This window comes from Arachis stenosperma, chromosome 5 (assembly GCF_014773155.1).
Source record: "Arachis stenosperma cultivar V10309 chromosome 5, arast.V10309.gnm1.PFL2, whole genome shotgun sequence".
Lineage (NCBI taxonomy): Eukaryota > Viridiplantae > Streptophyta > Magnoliopsida > Fabales > Fabaceae > Arachis > Arachis stenosperma.
In genome coordinates, this window is record NC_080381.1 from 37236959 (window position 1) to 37264901 (window position 27943).

General features: G+C 35.3%; 2 protein-coding genes across 3 annotated transcripts; one reads left to right on the forward strand and one right to left on the reverse strand.

Annotated features, from left to right (window-relative positions):
• The first annotated feature begins 295 nt into the window (after nucleotides 1–295).
• On the forward strand, nucleotides 296–9327 carry LOC130979291 (disease resistance protein RPV1-like). Of its 2 annotated transcripts, XM_057902699.1 has the most exons (6): nucleotides 296–786; nucleotides 1839–2946; nucleotides 4028–4447; nucleotides 6649–8238; nucleotides 8502–8613; nucleotides 8749–9327. In XM_057902699.1, exons 1-6 carry the CDS (start codon nucleotides 296–298, stop codon nucleotides 9177–9179), a joined length of 4152 nt encoding a protein of 1383 aa, XP_057758682.1. In that variant the 3' UTR covers nucleotides 9180–9327. The 2 variants fall into 2 exon arrangements, with proteins under 2 accessions (XP_057758682.1, XP_057758681.1); XM_057902698.1 differs by having other exon boundaries at nucleotides 8502–9326.
• An 88-nt stretch (nucleotides 9328–9415) lies between these two features.
• LOC130979293 (phospholipid-transporting ATPase 3-like) lies at nucleotides 9416–27478 on the reverse strand. Its single transcript, XM_057902702.1, has 27 exons — nucleotides 27101–27478; nucleotides 25006–25071; nucleotides 24583–24644; nucleotides 23546–23627; nucleotides 23104–23214; nucleotides 22270–22347; nucleotides 22091–22187; nucleotides 19119–19225; nucleotides 18853–18918; nucleotides 18108–18229; nucleotides 17803–17893; nucleotides 17634–17711; nucleotides 17437–17553; nucleotides 15788–15934; nucleotides 15610–15714; nucleotides 14476–14618; nucleotides 13525–13626; nucleotides 13383–13446; nucleotides 13079–13291; nucleotides 12434–12599; nucleotides 12269–12348; nucleotides 11928–12167; nucleotides 11519–11740; nucleotides 11260–11427; nucleotides 10739–11101; nucleotides 10547–10653; nucleotides 9416–10033 (listed from the first exon to the last, which is right to left on the reverse strand). Exons 1-27 carry the CDS (start codon nucleotides 27224–27226, stop codon nucleotides 9730–9732), a joined length of 3627 nt encoding a protein of 1208 aa, XP_057758685.1. The 5' UTR covers nucleotides 27227–27478; the 3' UTR covers nucleotides 9416–9729.
• Nucleotides 27479–27943: the final 465 nt, after the last annotated feature.

Sequence of the window (27943 nt, forward strand, 5' to 3'; positions counted from 1 at the left end):
GCGTGGGAATCAAGTAGCATAGACCCGAAAACAGTGAAGTCAATCACGTGTTTTGTTTCCTTCTTTTCTTTGCCGATAATTAAGTTCCGAAAATTCGGGGTGGAGCCCTTAACTTTAATCATGCACGTACAGCAACCATTGACCTTTAGTCAACCCTAAACCAAAATCATTAAATCAAAGCAATCCAATCCGATTCCATTTACATTCCAATTTCCAACTTCACTTAAAATTTAAGCACCTTCCTCATTTTCCCTCTTTTTATTATCAAAACTTAAAAACAAAATAAAGGAGATCCATGTCGCCGGAAAGTGACATCACGATGCCATCTCCGGCATCTTTCCGTCTCCGGTGGGATGTGTTCCTGAGCTTCCGCGGCTCCGACACCAGGGAGGCCTTCACGGAGGACCTCCACGGCGCTCTCGAAGCCGCTGGCGTACGCGCCTTCATCGACAACGAAGGATTACAGCGTGGCGACTCGATCTCGCCGAGTCTGGTGGAAGCAATCGCGGATTCCGCGGCCGCCATTGTTATTCTCTCGCCCGACTACGCTTCCTCGCACTGGTGCCTTGAGGAGCTGGCGAAGATCTGCGAGTGCGGTTGGAAGCTGGTGCTGCCCGTTTTCTACCGGGTTGACCCGTCTCATGTCCGAAAACAGAAGGGACCTTTCGAGAAGGCGTTTCGGTTGCACGAAGAGAGTGAGAGGTTTAGGAATAAGGTTGCCAGTTGGAGGAGTGCTATGAACAAAGTTGGTGGAATTGCTGGTTGGGTTTTTGGTGATCATAATAGGTATAGATATATCATTTTTGGAAAATATTATATTATATCTTTCAGTTTCGAGCTTTCTATTCTAATCTGGTTGACTTAATACTTTAACAAGTATTTAAATACTTGTGTCAATTGTGGTTGATTGATTCTACGTAATTAATTTAGCGTTACTTATTGTTTATAGTTTTCTTGCTATGCTTTATTTGTTTTAAGATTAAAGCCATCACCCATCATGCCCATCATTATACTGCTACACAAAATCATCCACCGTTAAATGGGATGTGAGCTCCTTTTACACAAAAATGGATGAATCCATGATAATCAAATATAAAAGATTTAAAATTAATATGTTCAACTAACGTTCTTCTTCAAATGCCTTTGATGCCTTTGACACAAGCATTGATTTTTGTATATTTCCATTCCACAAAATAAACTGTCATACTAATTAAGTGAAGTTTACTATATAGATTTATGCCTTTGCATTATAAAATTTTTTTGTAGTCAGCCATTTTTAGCAATTTTGACCCGCATTTAGCTAGTACATTGCTAATTTATTTTAAGCAAATAAATTTTATTAGTTTATATATGTAAATTTTGATAAATGTGAGTATAAACAATACTAATTCATGTGTGTAAACTTTGATTATAAGTACAAATTATATGATTTTTGTGAGCAAATCTTTAGAAATATAGATGTAAATTATTATTAGTCAAATACTGATCCAAAATGATAATATATGCTATTGCATTATCATATATCATCATATTTATATATATATTTTTTTTTCAATAATTTCTTCCTTAGTTTCTTGCACTCGGAACTACCTCTAGTTGTAAGGCTTCCTTCCATCTAATCCACTCTCAAAAATAGAGCATTTGGTCTGTTTCTATATGTTTTGGAATCATCACCTCTTTTATTCCGGTATTTCCAGTAATTAGTTCTTGTGATATGAAAGTAAACAGTTATATCAATGTATAGCCAAACTGGCTTATCTTTATTCATTAATTGTTGGATATAAGGTATGAATCTCTTTTTTTGGCTGATTTTCCAACTGTGTTTTATGTTTGGACAGCAACAAGGATCAGTTAATTCGAGTTTTGGTGCAAACGGTTTTGAAGCAGATGAGGAATACTCCATTGACAGTGGCACAGTATACAGTTGGGCTTGATGACAGAGTTGCAGAGTTAAGGAAGTTAGTTGACGTAAGATCCAGTGATGTCAAAGTGATAGGATTGTATGGAATGGGAGGGGTCGGTAAGACAACTCTGGCCAAGGGACTCTTCAACAGCCTTGTTGATCATTTTGATAGACGCAGCTTCATCTCAAATGTTAGAGAAGTTGCAAACAATGAAGATGGTATGGTTTCACTCCAGGGAAGAATTCTTGGTGATCTTTCCCCTGGAACTGAGAATCCCATCAATGATGTTAATGCTGGTATTTCTGCGATCAAAAGAATTGTAGAGGAAAATCGAGTTCTGGTTTTTCTTGATGATGTTGATGATGTAAAACAGCTTGACTCATTAATTGGTAAGAGAGAATGGTTTTCTAAAGGAAGCTGTGTTGTGATTACTACACGGGACAGAGCCGTTTTACAGGAGAGGTATGTTAATGTGAAGTATGAGGTGAAGGAATTGAAAGAGTCTCAAGCACTGGAATTGTTCTGTTACCATTCCATGAGAAGAAAGGTTCCTGCTGATGGTTTTCTCAATCTCTCTCAACAAATTGTGTCTCTTACAGGAGGATTGCCTCTGGCTTTGGAAGTTTTCGGCTCATTCTTATTCGATAAGAGGACGATTAACGAATGGAAAGACACACTGTTGAAGCTTAAAGACATTCGACCGGATAAACTTCAAGGTGCTCTGAAGATCAGCTTTGATGCCTTGGATGAACAAGACAAGTGTGTGTTCCTTGACATTGCTTGCTTGTTTGTGCAAATGGAAATGAAGAGGGATGATGTGGTTGATATACTGAATGGTTGTGGTTTTAGAGGGGAGATTGCAATAACGGTCTTAACTACAAAGTGTTTAATTAAGATCATTAAGGATGGTGTAGTGTGGATGCATGATCAGGTTAGAGACATGGGAAGGCAAATTGTTCAAAATCAAAGTATTCTAGATTGTGGTTCACGTAGCAGGTTATGGGATCGTCATGAAATCTTGGGTGTCTTGAAGAATAAGAAGGTAACTATTGTAGGAGACCTTGGTTGAACTTCTCCGACTATGCTACCTGTGCACTAAAAGCTACTAAAGTCAACCACTAATATAAAATACATGTTGAAATATAAATACATTTTGAAAATAAATTAAACCACACATGTATTTATACACAAATACATTAGTGGTTGATTTTAATGGCTAATTGTACGAATAGCATTTTTGGAACTTCCCTCCTAGTTTACCTATTGGCTATTTAGTTTTGATGGGAAGTGGAATTACAATATTCGTGTCTTTCACTAAAAATACAGTTAATCTGACTCAACTTTATGAAGTCTTTAGAAAGGATAAGAATCTCCTAATGATATTTTTTCTAAAAGAAATTTAAGTCCAAAACGGCAAAAGCAAAACCTTTAATTAAGAAATAAAAAACCCTACTCTTTCAAGAATCAAACAATAATTACTCTCTTGCAGCTATTTAACTTTGGTGTCTGGTATATGTCTAATACTCTAATGGTTTACCAAGTTACTTTTTTTATTGTTAAAAAAATGGTTTCTAAACAGTTAAATATCGTATTTCGTGTCCGACATCCATTTTACCATCTTTAAAATTCTAGTGTGATTTTATTCTATACTCGAACATTTTTTTCTATCTTAAACATCTCATAAATACCTAATTTTAAAGGTTTTAATTACTCCTAAAACACAACTTTTTCTATGAACTCTCTCCAGCACTTCTCCTAGAAGTTGATGGGTGTCTACATTTTATTTGGGGGTTGGGTATAAACATATTTTCCTTCAAAATAGCTTATCTATCTTTTAGTGGGTTTACATACACATGAATTAGATTTAGTATTTAAGGTTTAAAAAAATACATATGAATTGAATTATAATAACTAATAAGCTCTAAATAATCAGTATTTGTAGAAAACCTAGTGAAACCTTGTCTACCACCATGCTTTAAATATGGGGCCTTATCAGCATCAAACCAATCACATAACACCCTTTATCTTGCGAGACAACTTTGTTATTGTTGTTGTTGAAGTCCTTTCATTCAATTCAATTTCTTTGAGAATGAAAATCTAACAATGAAGACTAATATCTATAGGGAACAAGAAAAGTTGAAGGTATTGTACTTGATTGTGTAAAGAGGAGTCTGGCTAAACCTAGAGACCGTACTGCTGAAGAGATTACCTGGGACAATTTTCGACAAATGCCAGGTTACAAAACAGCATCAACATATATGAAGGCAAAGTATAAGAACTATGTGGAGCATAGAGGAGAGAAAGCAAAAAAATTTACACTTGATACAAAGGACTTCCAACCTATGGTTTCCTTAAGGTTGCTTCAAATTAATTATTCAAGACTTGAAGGACAGGGCAAATTTCTGCCTCAAGGAGTAAAGTGGTTACAATGGAAACAATGTCCTCTAAAGAACATGTCTTCTTCCTATTATCCATTGGAACTTGCCGTGCTTGATCTCTCGGAAAGCAAGATTGAAACACTGTGGGGAAAGCATCATAACAAGGTTTGATTTCTTGTTAGCTGATGAACTGACTGATGGAATCCTTTTTATTTTTTATTTTTCATCTCCACGTGTGTTTTGAGATTTTACTTTTGTTCTTAGCTTGCCTTATATTCTCTATGGGGAATGTTAGGTAAACAATGATTATCTTAAACAACATGAACAATCACCAATTAAATAAAAATACATTATACCCTAATTTAATGCTATTAATTAAATTTATTCTTTTAACCCTATTAATTCACATTGTTCACACATTATTCAAAAAAATTGTTAGTTACCTATACTTTTTCATTTTTTTATTGAAGTCCCTATAAGTAAAATTTGGTTGGGATAATTTTGACATGAAAGGAATACTACTGTTTTGAATTTCGATGCTATTTAAGTCCCCCTTTTTTCTAATTTTTTTTTTAAAGTCATTTCATAACTGAAAAAAAAAACCTTAAAATGATTGTTTTATGACAAGATATCATATGAAAATAAGATTTTATTAGCTACATTAACAATAAATAATAATAATAATAATAATAATAATAATAATAATAATAATAATAATAATTTTCTTTTCACGTCATGGACTGATACATTGGCATTATTTTAGTATGAGAAAGTATTAGGAGCTAATATTTTTTCAACTAATAAAATAGACAATAATTCATCATTAAAAAGAAATATTTAAAACTAAAAAAAATGAAAACATCCAAATTTCAACTAAAAAAATATCTAAAAAAGAAATAAAATAAATCTAATTAAAATTTAGAGTTTAGAATTGAGAGGAACCGGCAACAGATGGCAAGCAATGATCGATGGTGGTAGGATGGTATGGTTGGCGGTGATAGTAGGTGGCTAGTGGTAATGGATGAAATTGTGGTGTTGAGAGGAATGAAAAAAAAAAGTAAAAAAAAAAAGTATAAGAGTAATTTAAAAATAAAATATATTATTTTGATATTTGTTTTATTGAGGTTTTTGGCTAACATTGTTCTTTTAGTCTTTTTATTTTTAAAAGACCAAGTTTCTTTCACTCCAAAAAAACAGACACCAAGATTCTTTTTTTCAACTATTTGATTAAATCTTTGAAGAATTGGCTGTAATTCTAAATTTAATTATGTTGCTTTTAATTGATTTAACATTCACTTTTGGTATTTCATTCGCCGGCCTTTATTTATATCATATAAAAATAGCTTTAAAGAGTGTTTATTTCTGTGTATGTTTCATGATTTTAAATAGAAAGTTAGAAACTAATATCTCAACTAAAATTATTAAGAATCCCGCTAGAGAGCTAATGGAGTATTTGTACAATATGTACAATGGCTATTTATTTGGCCTATGAATTAAAGAATGAACATTCATAATAAAATACTACTAATTTCTCAAACACAATACACCCATACTATCCAGAATAATCATCTGCGTACCAGAATTATAAACATCTGATATCCTACTGAATCGAACATCCATATATCCCCATTGTACACATTATATAGATACTCTATTAACTCCCTATACTTCCTCAATTATTAATACGACTTATTTTGATAGGGCCATTTTCAGAATTTGAATATGACAATCAAGGGAATCTGGTGACCCAAAAAAAAAAAAATCAAGGGAATCTGGTCTATTCTTTTAAGATTTATAGTTGTAAAAACCTTTTTTCCATAAAAGAAATTCCCAAGAAAATAGGTCAGATCCATCGGAATTTCTTTCACGTGAAAAAGGATTCAACAAATATGAATCATGGAATAATAGATCATGTTCCCTTGATTGCCATGTTATTTAAAATATATGGCCTATCAGGATAAGTCTCTTATTGATGACTTCACAATTGAGATCTCTGAAGATGAAGGATCCATCTTAACTATTATTCCAAAGCCATCTCTTGAAAATCTATAATGAGTTAGTTTTTCTAAATATTGTTTAGATCAATCAATCTTTTATTCCGAAATTTGGACAATCAGATTTATTGACTAAATTTTTTCTTTGGCTTGAGATTAATGGAGTACACTAATATTATTTTCTATGATTGCCAAATTAAATTACTATAAACGTTTCAGGAAAATTGGAATACATAAACAAATTTTTGAGAAAGCTAAAGAGATGTCATTTTTTAGGCCTTTACGGGAGAAAAAAAAACCTCATTTATTATCTTTATCATCTTTGTCTTTATTAATGAGTATGACTGTAAGAAACTACGATTTTTTTTCCAGGTAGCTGAGTGCCTGATGGTTTTAAACCTCTCCAGTTGCCACCATTTAGTTGCAATTCCGGATTTAACTGGTTACCATTGTCTAAAAAAGATTGTATTGGAGAACTGCACTGCTTTAACTAGGATTCATGAATCAGTTGGAAATTTAAGTACCCTGGTTCACTTGAACTTAGGCACATGCTATAACCTTGTTGAGTTACCTAGTGATGTCTCTGGGTTGAAACATCTCGAGGACTTGATTCTTTCTGGATGTTGGAAATTGAAAGCATTACCAAAGGACCTAAGCTGCTTGGTCTCTTTAAGAAAGCTTCTCATTGATGAGACTGCCATAACTGTGTTACCTGATTCCATCTTCCACCTCACCAAACTGGAAAAGTTGAGTTGCAGTGGTTGCCGTCTTTTGAGAAGGATACCCACCAGCATTGGGAAACTCTGTTCTCTGCGAGAATTATCACTAAACCATACAGCTTTGGATGAATTACCTGATTCTATTGGATGTTTGCAGAATCTTGAGAAACTTGGTTTGGTTGGGTGTAAGTCCCTCTCTATTATTCCAGATTCTGTTGGGACACTAATTTCATTGACACATTTGTTTTTGGATGTCAGTGGAATCAAAGAGTTGCCTGATTCTATTGGTTCTTTATCATATCTAAGGCAATTGTCTGTTAGTGGCTGCACTTCTCTTGGTGAATTGCCTATGTCAATAAAGGCATTAGTCTCTCTTGTTGAGCTTCATTTAGATAAGACACCAATTACTATTTTGCCTGAACATATAGGGGCCATGAAAATGCTACAAAAGCTTGAGATGGCGAATTGTAAAGATCTCAAGTTTCTACCTGCATCGATCGGAGACATGTCGGCCCTTACTGCCTTGGACATGTATAACACTAATATTACTGAATTGCCAGAGTCAATTGGAATGTTGGAAAATCTTATTCATTTAAGGATAGACATGTGCAAAGAGCTCAAAAGGCTTCCAAAATCCTTGGGAAATTTGAAATCTCTATGCTGGTTACAGATGAAGGAAACAGCAGTTACACAGCTACCTGATAGCTTTGGGATGCTTTCAAGATTGGTAAAATTAGACATGGAAAGAAGGTATTACCTCAATATGGTTGAAGACAAGAATACTGAAGAACCCAATTCAGTCGGAATCTTAAGAAGTTTTTGTAAACTAACCTTGTTGCAAGAGTTAAATGCACATGGATGGAGAATAGCTGGAAAAATCCCAGATGATTTTGAAAAGTTGTCATCACTAGAAACTCTAAATTTATGCCACAATAATATTATCAGCCTTCCAGCCAGCATGAGAGGCCTTTCCTGTCTAAAAAAGCTTTTGTTGTCAAATTGCACTCAGCTCATTTTTCTGCCATCTCTTCCCTCTAGCTTAGTAGAGGTCGATGTTGCGAACTGTATTGCATTAGAGCGCATATCTGATATTTCAAACTTAGATAACATAGAGGAGTTGAACCTTACAAATTGTGAAAAGCTGGAAGACATACCAGGTATTGAGCACTTAAAGTCCTTGAGAAGATTGTACATGAGTGGATGCATTGGATGCTCCCATGCTGCGATGAGAAGATTTTCCAAGGTTTTGTATGGTTATTTCTTCTCTTAATCAGATCTCTAATTTCCACTAAGTTAAAAAAAAATGTGTTTATGCCGCCTTAGTGGTATTGAATGAATATGGTACTTTCCTTGTTTTGGAATTAAGAGAAGGATAATTAATAAGGAGTTTAGACTGATAAATCATTACTCATATATTCTTCCAACCTGACCTTTCCAACCTCATCTTTAATACCAAGTTTATGTTTTCTTTTGTTATATTAATACTAAGCATAACTTTTGTCACAGGATCTGCTTAAAAATTTACGGATTTTGATTATGCCTGGAAGCAAAGATATTCCAGATTGGATTTCAGGAGAATCAATTATCTTTTCCAAGAGAAGGAACCGTGAGCTTAAAGGTATTATTTGTGCCGGTGTACTCTCTTTCGACGGTATACCTGAAAACCAAAGAGATGCCTTGCAGATAGTGGATGTTCAGGCAAAAGTCTTCAATTTGACTGATAATGTATATAGCACTACGTTTCGCCTGTTAGGTGTACCTAGGACAAATGAAGACCACATCTTCTTGCACAGATTTGGAGCTCATACTTCATTGGTTCACCAGTTGAAAGATAAATACACCTTGCATTTGACAAAGCGGAATGCACCCTTTGTTCAGGAATTGAAGCTGAAGAACTGCGGAATTCATTTGGTCTTCGAAGGTGATGATGACTATGAAGGAGATGAAGAATCACTAGATGAAAGCCAATATTCGGTGTCACAAAAATTAGCCAAGTTCTTCAACTCTTGTTATTGCCCGAGATCGCATTTGCATGTGAATACAAGTACGTCAAATGAACCACTTGAGATCGGGAGGAGTATAACAAGAAGCACAGTTCCAGACCCATGGCTTCGTTCCATCTTTTTTAGTGCGATATTTTTGTGTGCTTTGAGCTATTTATACTTAAGATACCTCGATTTTTGAAGAATGTTGAAGAATTCTTTCCAATTTTGATCTGCTTATGGCATATCTTCTCATGTTTTTTGAACCCTAGATATATTGACTTGAAAAGAAAAGCAAACCTAAACATTAAACACGTATATGAGGTACATTCTTTGTCAATGATACAGTACAACCCATGTCCAGATATGCAAAAAACACTAAAAGAAAAGAAAAATATTGAACACTTGGCATTTGAAAAATGATACTATATCCAGATATGTCAAAAACACAATGAAAAATATTGAACACTTCGTAAATGAAAATTGATTCACACTTTTCTTTTTCTAGGGGGAGAAAATATGGACGTGAGTAACTAAAATAGTGGAATATACATCTGTAACAATCCTAAAAGATCTGCTCTACTTCCCCCCAAGCTAGGGAGATAGAGAGCACAAAATATACCTAAATGAAACCGCTGAATATTTAATATGGTACATGGTGATGTTACAAATCTCCTAGGCTGCCTCTCAATGAAAAAGCAAAACTACGGTCAATGTACAAACATCTTCCTCCAAGTTTCTTTGTTGTCTGATTACTTATGTCCAATCTTTGGCCGAGATTTCATGCTAGCACGTCTTGCAACATCCCATGCCTTTGTTGGAGCAAATACACCAAGCTGTGCGGCAAAAAATGACTCGTAACCAGGGGAGTCGAAAGCAAACCCAGTGTGCTTTGATATCTCACGTGGGAGTTGAGATATGGCATGGCTCCTGGCCTCAGCTGGTGTAAGGTTGTTCCCTATTTCTAACAGGTGTGCCCTGCTGGTATCAGTATCATCATGTCTATGCATCTCTTGAATAATCTGATAATCATATGGGAAGAACCATCTCTGAACCCTGTAACAATATGAAAAGGAAAAAAAGTAAATAAAGGAGAAACCCCAAAAAATAGGTGACAGGATAGACATAGAAACCACTGGGATATAGTAACATAGTTATATGAATAATTTCAGTTGTCGGCTTCCTTCTTAGTCCATTCATACCATAGATGCAAGTACCCATTAATGAAAAAAGGACAAAAAGAAAAAACAAAAGAAAATAAAAAAGGTTATGTTGTGAAGGTGCTTAATTTTTTACATGATTATCATTAAAGCAAATGCAGCAAAGACTATCACGAATTAAACATCCATAGTAAAATGTATATCGTTCTTGAAAGTGGAAATTGGTAATAAAATCGATATTTTGATTAAAGGTCTCTTTTTTGTGACTATCAATGTATGTAATGCTTCACGCCAAAGTGATGCAACCTTATGTAAACTAGTCATGCATCCCCAATGGAGGAATGATATCTCCCACAAATAGCATGCATAGACAAGATATGAACCGAGTGTTCTTCAAATCAGACGTTACCCTTGGTAAATAAAGTCACAGAAAAGTGCAGCAACAGGAACAAGTAGTAGTGTGAGGTAGAAATATAATGTACTCATCAAGACATATATGACAAAATACATATTCTCCTGCAATTGGAATAAAGCTTGAGTTAGCCATGTTTCTAACGGGGAATAATTAGATTACCAGCTTCTGATGCAGAGAAAAACTCACCTGTCGATCATAAGGAGTGCTGATCCCAGAATATAAGAAAATAAAAATAAACCATGCTAAAATACTTCCACCAACACTAATATAGTGCCATCTTGTAATTGAATTACAAATCATGAGAAGTCGCAAGTTGACAGTTACTACAACACATGTGAAGGCCATTGTACTGACATCCCAGAGTCCAAATGTTTTGCCTGCTGAATTTTTACCACTTAAACTCGATGAACTCACAAAGTAATAGAATATTAGAGACTGGTAGAGAGAAAAAAAGGCCCATATAGCCACAACTCTCCACTTAAAAAACACGTTTCTTATTCCCTCCATGTATAGTTCAGGATACTTCTTGGACAGAGAAGCGCTGACATCCTGGCAAAGGTACAAGTAAATAATCAAAGCATGAAATTACAGGTTTAGGCAATGGGAACAAGCAAATGGTGTGTGTTTCTACACTAAACAGTGCTACTAAAATTCTATTCCTGAAAGTTAAGTTGTTATCAGAAGTAATGAGGGAGATAATATGCCACCTTGTCAAATAGTCCAACAATGATCACAGGCAGTGCTGTGAATATGACATTATATAATGACTGAAACCAATCATCATAGAATCTCTGGCCAGAAAACCCAGCTTGAAATGTAAACCAAAATTGGGTTAGAGTGAATGTGAGATTCTTGTAAAAGAAGTATGTCACCACCTGAAACAACCAAATTAACGGGTGTTACAAACACTGAAACAGGGAGAAAAAAGTCACACAAACAACTGTATAATTAGCAAAAATATAACACCTTGCATATTCGAAGATATGACCACCGGCCATGAACAAGAAGCAAGTCGGCAAGATATCGAAACTGGGCAATAGCAAAATCACTGGCCATCACAGCTTGCATCCCCTCCAAGCCACTTATGCCAACACCAACATGAGCAGCTTGAATCATGCTAACATCATTGGCCCCATCACCAATACTAAGTGTTATTTTCTGAGCACCTTTCTTGACCAAACTAGTGACCTGTAAAGCACCGTAATTGAAATCCAAACACCACCAATCCTACTGAGGCATGTTACCCCGACCAGTTCCTACTAACTAGACCCAAATTTACTGATCCAAAATTGACTATCATGCTAAACAAAAGCTCTCTGCATAACTAAAATAAGGATTGCAAAATGACTTTAATTGCCTTCAGGAATAAGTTTACCTGTGCTTTCTGTAGAGGAGATACTCGGCAGCACACAACAGCATGACAATTCAAACTCAAATTCAGCAGCATGACTCTCAAACTTGGATCCAGTGCATACATTAGACATTTTCCATCAATAACAAGTGCTAATTTAGGACCAGAGAGAGAGCTAAAGTAGCTTTGGGCCTCCTCAAGGCAGCTCTTCAGTTCTTTTTTAACTTCTTCTTTCATAAACCGTGCAATTTCTATTTGGTCCCCCTAGAAAAGGTTACAAAGCAATTAACTAAAAGGATATAAAATTCTAAATCAGAAATATTAAAAGTTATGCATTTAAACATAAAGTTACAGGTGAGGCTTACCCTTTCTTCAACCTCTCTAATTGCATCAGTTTCAGAGCTGATAATGAATTGCTTCATCTCATTGTTTATTAAATTGCATGCTGTAGCCAAACAGTGGAAAGAAAATATTAAGTTAATAGCTACTATATTTTATTTATTGGCCACAGAAATATCAAGCAGACTAACCATAGCCAATATTAATAGCTGTTTCAATCTTGTCCCCTGTAAGTACCCATATTTTAATGCCAGCTCTTTTAAGAGTCTCTATGCAAGCTGGTACTCCTTCTTGGAGCTTGTCTTCTATGGCAGTACTACCAATCAAGATGAGATCATGCTCTATAAGTTCTGCCACCTGTATTAATTTCTCAGGCATAAAAATGAACACAATAATTACACGTACAAAACTATGCATGAATTTGGAACTATACAAGAAAGGACATCATTCAAATAAAAAGTTTTAAGTTTCAAATAAAAAGTTATATTATACAGCTAAAACCAGGGGAAAAAAGGATGGGGAAGGAGATGCAAGAGAGAGAGAGAGAGAGAGAGAGAGAGAGAGAGAGAGAGAGAGAGAGATTCACAAGTTCCTTGAGGAAGCAAATGCACATTTGGACTTGACGGAACAACACTGATAAAAAGGGGGTGCATGCACTTGACCAAACTTAGCTAGAGATACTGATGTAACTGACACACTTTGCAGTGATACCAGGCAAAAACATTGGGGTGTGACCACAATCAATAAAAAATCGTAGATTCTAAAGAAGCTAAACCTTAAACTAACACAAACTGTTCCACAGAACATAACATCTACCATAGTCAAATCAAATTTACCTCATCTAACTTCCTTTCACGATCACGCAGAGAAGATTTCGCCTGAATAAACTTCTCATTCCAGCTTTCATAAACATCAGGATGCAATTCTTTGTAAGCCAGGCATAATGTACGTAGCCCAGATGATCCAAACTGTTCTAAATGCTCCCTAGTCACTTTCTTAATATCATTATTACCATCAGCTAACCTCTCATAGATTACAGTATCAGCACCCTGTGAAAAGCAAGTTCCTTGAAAGATTTATCTTACTAGCAAAAAATTCATGCAGTATAAATATTGTATTGAAACTGAAAGAGATTATTACCTTACAGTACAATACAAGCCTTCCATCAGGATAGCGACATACAACAGACTGGCGCTTCCTTGTACTATTAATGGAACAAAGATTACTAGTTTTGTCCAAAATGTCTAAAACTATGTGCCCATTAAGAGGGAGAAATGGTTACCTATTAAACTCAAGCACATTCAAAATCTCATATGGAACATCTTGAATTTTACCCATCTTCTCAACATGTGATTCGCGGACATATATCATTGTTGGTGTTCGCCTGAGAAACAACAGTATTTATTAGGTCAGATCAAACTAGAATGGTGCCTCTAAAACCTAGCAGCTCCAATAACTAGTAGTAGATCCAAGAATAGAAGGTCATATTTCAGATTAAAAGGAGTACGTTGCCACAGAGCTTTTCAAATGAAGGCTCAAATCAGTCACAGCTTTTGAAGGATAAGAAAGATTTAGCCCTCCTTTTTTTTAACATTGGAAGAACTTCTGTCTGAGAAAGAAAATGCAAAAACTACAGAGGGAAGTGAGAATTTCACACATATTCATGGTTCACCCAATATCAAGACACCATCAGATTGTCAGCCCGAATGAGTCCAGAGGCTTCTTAGCTGTATCTCTCACTCATTTCCTTCTATTGACTCAAATTCACAACTAAACCATGTCACACTAAGTGGGATCTGCTATCACCATTAATACAAAAAAGGTGAAAATTTTCATTTCTAATTTGAAACTCAATAACTTGGTAATTTTAGATCTCATTCCCTTCAATGAATTACATGAATAAAGTATAGCATAACATAAATTTGCTCACATTTCTGCTGGTTTAAGCACAGAAACTAGACCTAAGTCTACAGCAAAGGTGCATTTGGATTGAATCAAATTTAAATGACTCAGGATAGGATAACAGTACACATGGCAACCAATCACTTATAGGACGAGTGACACAAAATAGGGATAGTGTGCCTACATTCAATTTATATTTGAGTGGTGTAGTTAGAACTTCAAAATACCCAACAAAATTTGATGAGTTGTGTGCAACATACAAAGGTAAGGCAAAACAAGACAACAATTATACAATAAACTATACAGTAGAAAACAGTGAAGTTGTTTGAACCTATAAAAGAAGAAACCGAAGTTCTTTGCAGCAATAACCAGAGCAGCCTCATCAGGTGAAGCAGCTTGATATTTAATCTTCTCGGGGGACTCATCACCCTCAGGAAGCACAGTATGGCAGATAGCAAGGCACCTAAAGAATTCCTACAGAACAACATATATATCAACCTAAGCTGTGGTACAGGATGAGAACTATTATTTCATGGTGTAAGCATACAGAACCAATATATATATATATATATATACAAGATGAGAACTATTATTATATCATGGTATAAGCATACAGAAAACACAATTGTAAGTGCTTAACCAAAAGAAACAAGAGAACAAAGCTTATGAGAAATGTGGGCAAACAAAACCAATCAAATTTTCTTTGAGAAAGTAAGAAATTGACATAGCTGGATCGCCCTCTATCCAGGCTCTGCAAACTCATATAGTTGCAAATAAACAGAAGATGCGATTACTTCTAAGCAATCAGGCATTTTATATTTTTTCTAAAGATTAAAGAAGTTCAAAAAAATTAGTTCACTGATAAGTGGTAACCATGAAATTGAAGGAAAAGTAACATCTGCAATACATTGGCAGGCAAGTCATATCATTCAGCACAACTGTCTAGATCCTTTTCTAGTGAAAATCATAGAATAAGAAATTTTCTATGTAGAGTAGTAAGAGGAATATGCAATGTTTCATGAACATATGGAAACTCAAATTGCAAACTGATGCTAAAAAGAACCATTCAAAAATGCTAGTATCAATAATATATTATGCAGATATTAAAGTCATAAGCGCCTATATTCTAGATAAAGACCATTACATGAAGTGCAAAATTCCAATGTATAAACAGCCCAGATATTAAAATCTTGCCTGCAATTCACAACACTTGGCAACAGTAAAGTAATTTTTGCCATTTCATAAAATACATTTATAGAACAACCCTTAATATTACGTAATAACTATTATGAGACAACAAAGGGTAAAATCCAATTAATTTACATTACTAAAAAAGATATGTTAAGAGAACTGCATGGCTATATATGATAAAATCCTTCTAAGTCAGCATCAACAATATGATCTTACAGACCCAAGGCATATTAAAAGCATAATAACCCAATTCACGCTATGCTAAATGATTTACCTTGCAGTTATCAGGATTAGGCTCATTCCTCCAAGCTCCTCTCATAAGCCTAGGATCATCAAAATTAAAACCCTTCTCTCGCACTGCATTGGATGAGATATTTTCCTGTGGACAAGGTATAATCATTATTCTTGACCCTGATATCTGGCTACTTCAGTTTAATGCACACCTGTATTACCTCAATTTTTTTGCCACTACGCTCAGCAATTCCCCTTTCAATTTCAGTCACACCAGTTCCATAGACTTCTCCTCCAATTGAACACTTGAAGAACTCCATTAAGTTTCTTGTTAGAGTCCCAGTTTTGTCAGAGAAGATGTATTCCACCTAATCAAATCAGCAAGTACACTTGTGAACTATAAATATTTCAATTTCAATAGCATCTACCGAGAAGCCCATATATCAATTTCTTCTGGAAAATAATTGGAAAGAAAACTTAGCACAAGCTGCAAAGTGTTAGTGTCTTTTTTTTTTTAATGCAAACTGAAATGTTATCCCCGGAGACAATTTGACTACCCAACATAGTATCCTAGTTAAGGAGAGATATGAGTTGAGAGAAACGTCAGAAGAAAAATGCAAGAGTTCAAGGATTAAGTGGGGGCATATGGCTAGTGAAAAACGAAGAGATGTGCAAATGAAATGTGGTATGAGATGACAAAAGGGATTAGTAACGCAGCCAGAAAAACACTTGAAGATTATGCAGAATCAAGATGTTTTAGAATTAAAAGGTAAAGAATCTTGGTGGTGTAACACCCAAGTTCAAGAGAAGGTAAATAACCTGTTTCAAAGAGCAGTCATTATAGCTAAACGCTGAAAACTTGGAAAAGTATAAGACAACAAACAGGGAGAAAAGGCAGTGACCGAACCAAGAACTAGTGCTCAAAGGGTTGTATAAACTTTTGGCAAAAAAGCGGGGGAAAGAGGTATTAACAGTTTTGCAAAATGGAGAGAAAGAGACAATATTTAGACCAGGTGACATGCATCAAGGATGGGAGGGCAAGACTCTGGTCATGGAACAAGATATATAATGAAGGATATGTGACTCTTCCATAGTATGATATGGTGAATACACGAGGAGAACCGAAATTTTAGTTTCTATGGTAGAATTTGACTGGTTGAAGTAAAGGATATTTTGAAGCAAAGAGATAATGGCATCACTATAAATCATGACAATATATCTATTTAAGTATGACACGGTCTAGGAGGGAAGAAATCGTATCTCTTGTTCCATGAATCAATGAAATCAATATGCAAACTCACATCTCGATTCATGGTTACTACCCTCAAGGAAACATCTTCTAAGTGAAATTTGCTCTTGCTAATTATTAGAGCATCTAGGTAACACAATGAAACAAAAGGAAGCCCGGTGCATAAGCATCCCATGTTAACACAAGGTTCGGGGAAGGGCAACACTCAAAGGGTGTGATATACGCAACCTAACCTAATAATTACATCAGTGGCTGTTTCTACGGCTTGAACCCGTGACCTTGAGATGACACAGTGACAACTCCACCGTTGCTCAAAGGCTCCCCTTCCATCTAGGTAACACAGGAAGGGAAAAAAATATATTTTCACAGTATCCAGGTACTGAGGATGGATTTTGTTAATAGGTTTTCACCACACACTTGGTGGTGGTTGTTCATTGTTTTCAGAACATGAATCTTTGAGTAAGTTTGATGGTTGTTCTTGGCAGAGGAATTACTATTCACTACACAAAAAAGATCTGACTTGAATTTATGCTAGCATGTCTTGTTCTCTCTTGCACTTTCTGTCTTCCTTGTCAATAATAATGTTTTGTCAGGTAAAAAAAAAATGCGTTATCACCTTACCTGCCCAAGTTCTTCATTCAGATTGGAAGTTCGGGCCAATGCCGGGGTATTGGTTTCAAGATGGTACATGTGCAGGTCCTTGTTGATAAATTGAGTGGATTGAATAAATTTAATCATCTGATACATAAACCAAAAATAAATTTCCCCCTTTTCATGAAAATGGCATTTTCTTGGTTATATAAATGACTCAAACATACCTCTATGGACACATAAAGTGAAATTGGGATGATAGTTGAGTATAACGTGATGAGGGTAAACATAGTCAGAAGGAAAACCTGAAAACATGAGAAGCAGAACAGAATTAAGTTAATTAAAAAAGAATTATGTTGAGATAGTCATCCAGCTTAACACTGAAATATTTAGTACCAAAAATCTGTTTCTTGGGTCAAACTGTGCTCCGCCCTCCTCTGATGATTCAAGATGTAGGTAGAAATACTTCTTGTTTACAAAGACAGCACTACAATTTACATAAATCCAAGAAAATTGTACATTAATAGTTAATTAATTAATAATTAATAACAGTAATAACAAAAAAGAGTACATCCATTGTGAGTGTAAATAAAGCTAAACCCTTCCCTTCCCAGCAGTACCAGGACAAGCAATTATAAAGCTCCCAAAGCATTAGCCAAAAGCAATGATGTGCAAGAAAACTAAATGTGTTACCCACAAACCTGCCAACAGCTCCAATAAAACACATCACAAAAAGAGTTGCGAAAAGAGTGAGAATGAGCTTGTCAAGCTTCCTCTCTAGTGTACTTCTTTTGGAAGGAACATTCATAGCATTCATCATCACCTGCAATGTGTTGGATAACATGAACAAATGCAAAAGGAAAACATGCAGTGATAATAAGGAAAAGAACATTCAGAAAAGCATTTACAGCCAGAAAGAAACTCCGTGCAACTCAATCACAAGCCTAAGCTAATCCAAGCTTCCAAAAGGAGAACTCAAACAAAAATAATACAAATCAACACCAATAAATGGACACGTAATTAAGTAAAATAACACTGCATGTGTTGGGTACTACTTTTGAAGTAGCCATAAATATAAGAATCAAGCACAAGCATCACAACATCAAAGTTTATTTTCAGGTCTTTTTCTTCCTTCCCTGGACACCCCATCCCCATCCACCACCGCCCCTGCTGCAGAAAAAAAGGGGGAAGATCCACAAGCATTTCATATCATACCACCCCACAAGAATTAAAAATATAAATGCTAATGAATAACAATAATAATGATGAAATCAAACTAGTAAATAATAAAAGAACTGTGTGCCGGTAGCACATTTAATAATCAATGCATTGCTACGCCTACAATTTACATATTTAATTGTGTTAGGCTACATGGAACACAAAGGATTGTTAAGTTGAAAGACATATGCATGAATCATAATTAGGCATCACTTTATGGTAATAAACCTTTGTTTCATGTCCAGTAAAAATGACCACCCCAACAATATACTCTGTATTCCTGAGACTGCAACCCTGAAAGGTAGGAAATTTCAATCTGTCAAGGCCAGTGTAAGTTTCCCAAAAGAGGAGTGACCCATAGATCAATATCTGTCTAATAAATCTATAATTAAAACAAAAGTTCACACATCCCATCAACTCAAGAATTATGACTATTTTATGAATGGCAATGGAGCTCACAAGAGCCAAACGAGAGACAGGAAATCATAACATACTCGCAATAAAAGTTGATTTGGGCTGACAGGCAGTGTTTGATTTTGAAGTATAAGATTGCCAGTGAAGGTATACAATGAATTGTTTGGCTGCTCACACTGAACTTCAGCTGCAAGTAGCAGGGGAAAAAAAAACAGTCATAACAAAAGATAAACAAGCCACAGATCAAATTTCACACATACCACAAAAGTGGACACTAATCAAAATGTTATTGATTGTCCATTACATGGAGTGAGTATTAATATTCTAAGGAGATTGGAAGGAAAGCAATCATACATGAAAAGCTATTTGCCTTTACATAAAATCACAATTCAAGGGTTTGTAACTAAAAGAAAGGAGTAATTAAACAGAAAAATAAACATGTCAATGCATAAGTAATATGTGAAAAACTAGGATCCCAGAAGCCAGAGAACTATTCAGACAATTGGAAGGAGAGAATCACAAGAAACAGACACCATGGAGAAAAGTTCTAGTTTAAGTTGGCAAAAAGATATGAACAGGCTTGGGTCACTTATGATGGGGATACCCTGTATAATGTAGAAAATAATGCAAGAGAAATATTCCAGGTTGAACATCCAACTATGATTTTTATGTAATAGTAGTCAATAAAGGAGCTAATTAGAAGTTCATCCAATGTCTAACATCACAATCAGTATCTAAGAATCAGTAATCGTTATTGTTACAGTTGACAGTATATTCGAATATTTAAAGCATAATTGATGATAATATCCTATTAGCGTGAGAGAATTTAGAGACAAAATAGAGAGAATAAAGAGAGATCTGAATATTCTAGTAGGAAGAAGGGACAAAATTACACCTGAAAGTTTATACGCTGGACACAAATACACATAAATTATTTAATGAGTCACGCGTGCACAGTAATTATACACTCCGGCGGACACAATCACCATTCCGGTCATCAGCGTGTGGCGTGGTTAGTTTGAGTGGACACGTGCCTCTATTCACTCCTTGCTGGCACGTTCAGATTGAGTGAGCTGGCCATTTAGTGCCAACTCAGAAATTACAATTTATTTTTAATGATTAATTAAAATAAACCCTTCGTTCTCTTTTATCTTCAGAAAGAAGATGCTATGTGTTGAAACCCTAACACCTTAACCAATAACTAAGAATATGGGCTCACTCCAGAAAAAATCGAGCTCTTTATCCCTAAATTGTGGCAGCGCTGTTGGTGGCGAATCTTCGTTGTTGAAGAACAAGAAGAAGAAGAAGAAGTTTGAGTACAACAATGGCAAGTGTTTGTACGAAATTGAAGCTGTGGTACTCAAGTCTGGAACAGAGTGGAATCCAGACAGATCGTTGTGAGTATTTTGTTTGGCTGGACGAAGTAGAAGGAAAAACAAGAAATGTGGGGACAAAGGTTGTATCTGAAGAAAGGTCATTGAAACAATCATACCAGAAGATGAATGAGCTTACAGAGGTGCCACCAAATTGGAAGATGTGCAACAGTTACAGAAGACAGTTAATATGATTAAGGGTGAAATAAAGTGTATTAAGAATATGGTTATGGGCATTTGTTTGGAGTTGGGTTTTTGGGCATTATTGATCACCTAACCTTGCATTGAAGTTTCTATCAATCAGAACATTTGCTGATTTAATATCTCTGTGGATCACAGGTGGTGTTGATGAATGAAGGGTATCAATTTCCTTTGCAGTTTGCAATGCCAAACGAACCCTTCTTCCCCAATTTGGAAGCTTGCTGTTATTGCTCTGGATTTTGGACAAGATATCGATCTCGTTATCAACCTCGTTGTTGCTGATGATGAACTCTGGTGCAGATGCAAAGGAAGAAGAAGAAGAAACCATTACAGCTTTATAGACATAACCATGGCTTCCTTCGCCGAGGAGCTTGCGCTCTGAGAAGCCATTGGTGGCAGCTTCAAGGTCACTGTAATGGAAGTGTTGGATCTTGATGGGTTTTTCTTTTTCTTTGTTGTTCTGTTTCTTTGAGGTGGTGGTGGTGGAAGAAGAAGAAAAAGAAGGTGATGGTGTGAGAGAATTGGAGGTTGAAACTGTAGATTCAGCTCTGCAAAAGAAACTGAGGTACCCCATCAATCAAAGTTTCAAGCTTTTGGTGTGAATCAATGAAGAGGTGAAAGAGAGAGAAGATGATACAACACAACACAACACAACACAACACAACAATGGCTTCACTTTGGGCTGCGTGTTAAGGATGTCTTTTTATTCTTTTTTCTTTTTTAAAATAAATTGTAATTTATGAGTTGGCACTAAATGATCAGCTCACTCAATCTGAACGTGCCAGCAAGGAGTGAATAGAGGCACGTGTCCACTCAAACTAACCACGCCACACGCTGATGGCCGGAATGGTAATTGTGTCCGCCGGAGTGTATAATTACTGTACACGCGTGACTCATTAAATGATTTATGTGTATTTGTGTCCAGCGTATGAACTTTCAGGTGTAATTTTGTCCCTTCTTCCATTCTAGTATTATTGATCTGAATGATACAATGCACATTCATGTGCTTATATACAAAGACAGAAGCTTGTGCACAAGCTATCCTAGAGGGTTAAATTAGGGATTCTCATGCTATAGTTAGTTACTGCTACAGCTAACAAGGGTAGTTAGTGTAATTCTGAGTTCAAGAGGGAAAAGAGAGAAGAAGAAAAAAAAACACAAAACAAGAGGATGAAACTAGAAAGGATGCTGCACATTTCTGGAATCTGTAGACATACATAATGAATTGCTCAGCAGAACCAATCCAAGCTTTTAGGCATCAGGTGCTCACATAAATTAGCCAAAGAACATTGACATTAGAAAAATCTATCTAGTAACCACAGATGTATCACATAAAATGCATCTGAGATAAAATATTTGTCGACAGGTTGTCACCAAGTAAAGTAGAACTTCAATAACAAATCAATGGTGCATTCACTGCAATAAGAAAGGAAGAAAGTGCTAAAGAAATGAGGGTCAATCAATGAAAAAATCAAAACCTTTGAACTCAGATGCCTTCTCCGGAGTCAAGTAATCCCATGTTTTTTCCAATGCTTTCCTGATCTTCAAATTGGTTTCCCCATCCAAATTAGCAGTCTGTCATCCAAAAACAATGATTAATGTATGGCTAAGAAATGTCAAGCACCTCTTATTTTCAGATTAAAACAAATAAACCAACCTCAATGTAGCAAACACCGTCTGCATTTGTACTAGCCAGAAAAAGCAGATCTGCAGGAAAGAATCCATCCTGCTTAACCTACAAACAAGAAACAAGCATTGTAAAATGAAGCCAGCAATCGAAGCAGCACTACCGGCTCCGCAAACTAAAAATCTAGTGGTCTCCAGACTATAGGTATCCGCAACCCAAACTAATAACTATAGTTAGAATCTCCAATTAAAAAAAAGTCAGCATGGAAAAATATGTTTAGAACAAAAGCCACTTTCAAAATCCAGAAGAATACAACAAATTACCGAGAGTTACAACAACATTGCTCTATGAAACCTTAACACTGCTGCAGCCACACATAAGCAAGCGCATAAAGGGAGGAATCAGCAAGCAAGTTTCATAGAGAATGAAGCACATCTATTATAACAAGACATGTATTGGAAAAGAAAAAGCATACATCTTAAACTATCGTCATGTAAGATAAATAGGAATAGGTTCGCAAACTCATTACACATTGGAATAAATTGGTCAGCAATACTGAGAAGTTGAACAGAGATAAACCAGGCACAAGTGAGAATTAGGCATGGTCAAACTCCTTAAGTGATTATGAAAATAAGGAATAACAATTGCTACCAAAAAGGGGTAAGTGATGATAACAAGGGGGTTTCTCCTAAAAGATAATGAGAACTGAGAAACTTCATCACAGATAAAAGATATGCAGCCAAAAACATGATAACCAATATAAGATTTAAGAGAATATTGTTATTCCTATAAGAAATACCCAAATAAGTACCAGTTTAAAATAAAAGTATGTCAACATTAAATGCAGATATAAACCACTCTCACCTTGATGACATCACCAACTTGCAACTTTTTCCATGGAATAGACACCCACTTTTGGTCTTGTAAAACATCTATCATATTATTGTTTATGGACATATCATTCTGAAAACGCTTCTGTAAAATTAACAAGATAAACCAATGCAAATAATACATTAGTCACACTGGCATAATCAATTCTAAGATGTTGAAATTTTCAACTAGGGGGGAAAAACGGAAAAAAAATGAACATGAAATCAGCACAGTTGCCAATTTATTAAGAAAACCCACTCAATCTTTCACAGGCTTATAAGTAAAATGCATAATAATATGCTTATTCTAAATATTTATCTAGCCAACTTTTTCTAATAGGTCCTTATTTGACATTGCAGTACTACCAGAAAACATGAATAGGAAAAACAATCAAGGAAGTAATGTACAAGAATTCAAGATTAAATAAAAATCTAACCCAGTCCTCAAAAGCTTCCTTAATAAGTGAGAGGAGCAGCACCAAAGATAGAGGAATCACATTAGTTATTGGAGACACCGGGCTGCAGTTTCAGAAAATATCTAATTACTGATTAGACAAGTTGTGACTCAATAAAACTAAAAACTGGTGAAAAGAGCATATAAAAGGAAGAAATCTGCAGCTCAAGTATATATTACTGATAATCACCTTCACATATTAAATCAGGACAGAGAAGCATAATGCAAAGTTGAAGAATAACAGATCAAAATAACAAATCATTGCTAATAAGAAACAAAATACTATAAACTCAATGAGCAAACGATAATCAAAACAAAGAAAAATCTATGACACCAAACAAAGCTTCATATAGACCATTTCAGGTTATCAGGTAGTTGGATTAACAATTTGTCAGCTAAAACACATGTAGGCATCTGTAAATAAAATTGGAAACTCAAAACCATCCAAAAAGGAACAATCAAACATGAGAGCAAAGTAACAAAATCCACTGACACAGTTAAATAGAGATTTTCTGGCAAACAAGTTTTATAGGAAATCAGAAGTTTGGTATCTATTTAGTGTAAAGCCCGTGGATTTTTTCAAGGACTTTTCCTCTCAAATATTTTGAAACATTAGAAACCAATGCTTTATAGATAGCTGTCCTTCTGATTGTTGTTTGCTATTGTATGGAGGACCTCTTGATGCCCATCTCCTTGTATTATTCTTCTCTCCATCATAACAATATTCTTATTTTATCAAAACAATAATAATACTAATAACAACCAATGACACAGGCTGCATTAACATCTAGAAAACCAAGTGTAAAGATAAAACTTCTTAATATCATATGATGATTCTTTCTAATAAAAATACCTAGATTGAAAATGCTACCACCTATATCATGTCGTTAGCAAGTAAACTAAAGAAATAAAATGTTACTATTCTTCAGTAGGTACGATCTTATTTTTCAAAGCTATTGTTGATAGTAGTAAAACAATACCAAACTGGTTTAATTGTAAATTTATCTAGCATTTGCAAACCTGATTGGCGTGGTAGACAAAATTGAGATTGTAAGGAAGTAGAGATTAGCAACCCGCCTGAACTGCAACGAAGACATGTATTTTTAGCTTCAGTTAAGTGAAAACATTGATTAGCAGGAAACAGATTGGCATCATCATCTACAAACTCTTTTTTTCTTTCGACAGAATACAAATATTATTTACCTTCAATAAGCAGTATATTAGTTTTAAAAAGAGAAAAAAGGTAAAAATCAACCATTTTGAGCGCATACTAAATTCATTTCACATACTTTAAATCAAGAATCAAGACCCTTATATTCTTTAGAGAAAATACATTAAAAATCCCATATAGTGGTAGGCAAAACTTAGAATATTTGAAAAAGTATAAATCATATGCATTCCACAGTGCACAGTCTCAATAAGCGAAAAGCTTGGAGTACTTACCTGTTCAAACAATCCTTTTGGCAAAAAAGTGAAGAAGTTGTACTTTGTAGTCGATATTGAATTCCCCTAATATGATACATATTAATTAGTCAAAAACCTTAAATCAAGATATGTGAAATATACTAAGTAATACAATATCAGACAAGGCAAAGAAATCCGTAATTTCTGGAAGTTGAGGGAAAAAACAGAACACTAAAGAATTGGTTTCAAGGGGTGACCATAACACAGAAATAAGATTAAATTTGAGTTTACAGTTCACACAAAAAAGTAACAGTTGATGGAACTACATGATGGCTTAGTTTACTGCAGGTCAACTAACACCCATAGCTACTTTAAGAAAACTTATAAAACGGGGGAAATATTTATAGCTTAACTTTTCAATTTAAACATGTTCTGGCCTATAAAAGTATGGCATTTTCAGAGTCAAACATCACAAATCTTTCCTATAAAGCTCTTAGCCTTGAACTTAGATGATAGAAAAGATTCAAACAGGTGGGATGAATAAGCTAAATATTTAATGTTACACGAGATTCCAACATCTCAGCATACCAATGCACCACTCCTGCACCTGAGTAATCTTAGTTTGATTCCAACTATAACATTGGAAGCACACTCCTTATATATAACTCGTTATAAAAAAAGACATCACAATCAGCTTTCTAGTTCTAGTCGGTTACCACCCTTTTGAATAAGGTTCACTAATTTCCTTTGTATTTGTATTCATTTATAAAATTTAAGACAAAATAATGGCAACAGCAGCAATTCAGCCACAACCTTATCTCATCTCAATGAAGATTAATATATTATTATGATCGTTCCTTTCAAGAGGAACAAGCAAGTAAAACTCAAATCATCCCCCTATTTCTTTTTCTTCTTATTATATTTCACTTCGACAAAAGAAACTAGTTTGTATGCAGGCATCTCCGTCTTTTATATTAAATTGAACTGAAATTGCATACCTCACGGAACTCCTACGCAACAAAAAGAAAATTACTTAAAAAAAATATTCATATATGCGCCTTCTCCGAACATGCCATATATCTTTCTTATGATTGGCGCTACCTCGACTCTCTCTCTCTAATCAATTAATTTGTAATTATATCTAGTCTAACGAGCCCACTCATCCATTTATGCATCTTCATCTTCATAACATTAAACTTATGTCCCTATTGGCTTTTAATAGTCAACATGTAGTCTCATACAAGTTGCAACATTACCATTCTAAAATAACAATGCAGCAAATTTAACCCTAAACTTTAGTTGTACATTTTACAGCAAAGAAATCTGGAACACTCCTTCATTTTCTGCAACCAGCTTGAATATTATGATTTATGTCTTCCACTATCCCCCATCATTTTTTGGATAATGGAGCAAAATACTTAATTTCCGTGACTTGTTGAATCTTGTTATCTCCAATTTTCACTTCGAAGTTTCAAGTTTATACATACCTTACAAAACTTACATTCCATATAATGTACTTCATCTTACTGCTACCTATGCTAAATCCACGGAAAATGTAGTTGAAGCAGGCAGCAATTGCCACGATACATATTTGCCACAACTACAAATTGGGGAAGAGTGTCATTTGAATTTCTATAGGGGAAAATGAATTGTAATCTTTGGGATTACTATAAGTAAATTCTCTCAAAATATTATTCACATCCGTTTCCCTGGTTCCATTCTCCTTAAATTCTAGTTCGAAACATGCCGCAGTGATGCAGTTGCAACCCAAATATTGCCGTATCAATTGTGTTGCGAAGCACAGTTTGAAACCAAAATATCTATAGATCAATCAGCATAAATAAAGCAAATATTAACAGCACAGCTCCAGCAAAATTGCTCCAAATAAAAAAAAACAGTAAATTATCCCTTACTTCTACTCAATCAACAAGTGACAAATTTCTAGCGCACACTACTATGGCTTGATTATTCGAAAGAACAAAGAAAGCAAATATCTGAACTAAAACAAGTACAAACAGCCAAAAACGAAGTCACTCAAAGTTCCTGAATCTAAAATCAGTGGAAATGGAACAAGATAGCATAATCGCAAAACACAGTGCATAAAAAGCAAGTTAAGTAAACGAAGAAGGAAAACCTTGAATCGAACAGGAAGATTGGCCTCGCGATCGTTGCAGTATATGGTGCGGTGACCCGGCGACTGCGGCTGAACTCTTCCGAGTCGAACCGTCCGAGACGACGGAATTCGCTCGGGCTGACTCATTCCGTAACTCGATCTGTTAAAGAGTGAAGCAGACAACGAAGACCTTGTTGGTGACGGCGGCGACGACGATGACGGTGACGGTGGTTGAGACCTACCTCAACCGCTCCGTTCCTCGTTTTCCGATTTCACGCGCTTTTTTTTACACCTTCGTGTATTTCGGAGGACTGAAACGGAAAACGAGTCATTTTATTCGATTTCAATTCAATTCAACCTCCACGAAATTTTCCGGTTTCCATTTTTACCCTTCTGCGTTTTTTATGTCTTCGGAGATCTCGCGTTCGTGCTAGATTATTTATTCCCTTTCCTCCTTCGCGGCCCCGCAACCCGGAGCGTATAATGCACTTTTCAAATTTGTATGTTTAAGAAAATTATTACATAAAAAAAATTTAAATATTTGAACTAAACTTGTAAGAAAAAGTCCGAACCACTCGAAATAGTTATTTATTTATTTATGTGAATTTATTATTTTATTTAATTGAATATTTGAATATATAAAACTGATCATTTTTTATGAAACAAAAAATATCAGGATTTAGGAAAATTAGTTGGTTAGTTGGCTAATGGCTAGTAATGTGAGGAAGAGGACGCGAGCGGAAAGAGCGTGGAAAATGTTAAGAAGCCAAGTTCCCACGTAGGACTTCCCATTACATTTGTGGCACACAAAGAAGAGGCTATTGGTATTGCAGTGGAGTGCGACGTCGTTTTAAGGCAATAGCC

What these genes read in the sequence shown, in the direction of transcription:
- LOC130979291 (XM_057902698.1), top strand. Translation starts at nt 296, where the DNA reads ATGTCGCCGGAAAGTGACATCACGATGCCATCTCCGGCATCTTTCCGT. An exon ending in GTGTCTTGAAGAATAAGAAG is followed by an intron (nt 2,947 to 4,027) that starts GTAACTATTGTA and finishes TAATATCTATAG; the next exon opens with GGAACAAGAAAAGTTGAAGG. An exon ending in CGATGAGAAGATTTTCCAAG is followed by an intron (nt 8,239 to 8,501) that starts GTTTTGTATGGT and finishes CTTTTGTCACAG; the next exon opens with GATCTGCTTAAAAATTTACG.
- LOC130979293 (XM_057902702.1), bottom strand. Translation starts at nt 27,226, where the DNA reads ATGAGTCAGCCCGAGCGAATTCCGTCGTCTCGGACGGTTCGACTCGGA. An exon ending in CAAAAGGATTGTTTGAACAG is followed by an intron (nt 24,645 to 25,005) that starts GTAAGTACTCCA and finishes TCTTCGTTGCAG; the next exon opens with TTCAGGCGGGTTGCTAATCT. An exon ending in GAAGGCATCTGAGTTCAAAG is followed by an intron (nt 19,226 to 22,090) that starts GTTTTGATTTTT and finishes TGCTACTTGCAG; the next exon opens with CTGAAGTTCAGTGTGAGCAG.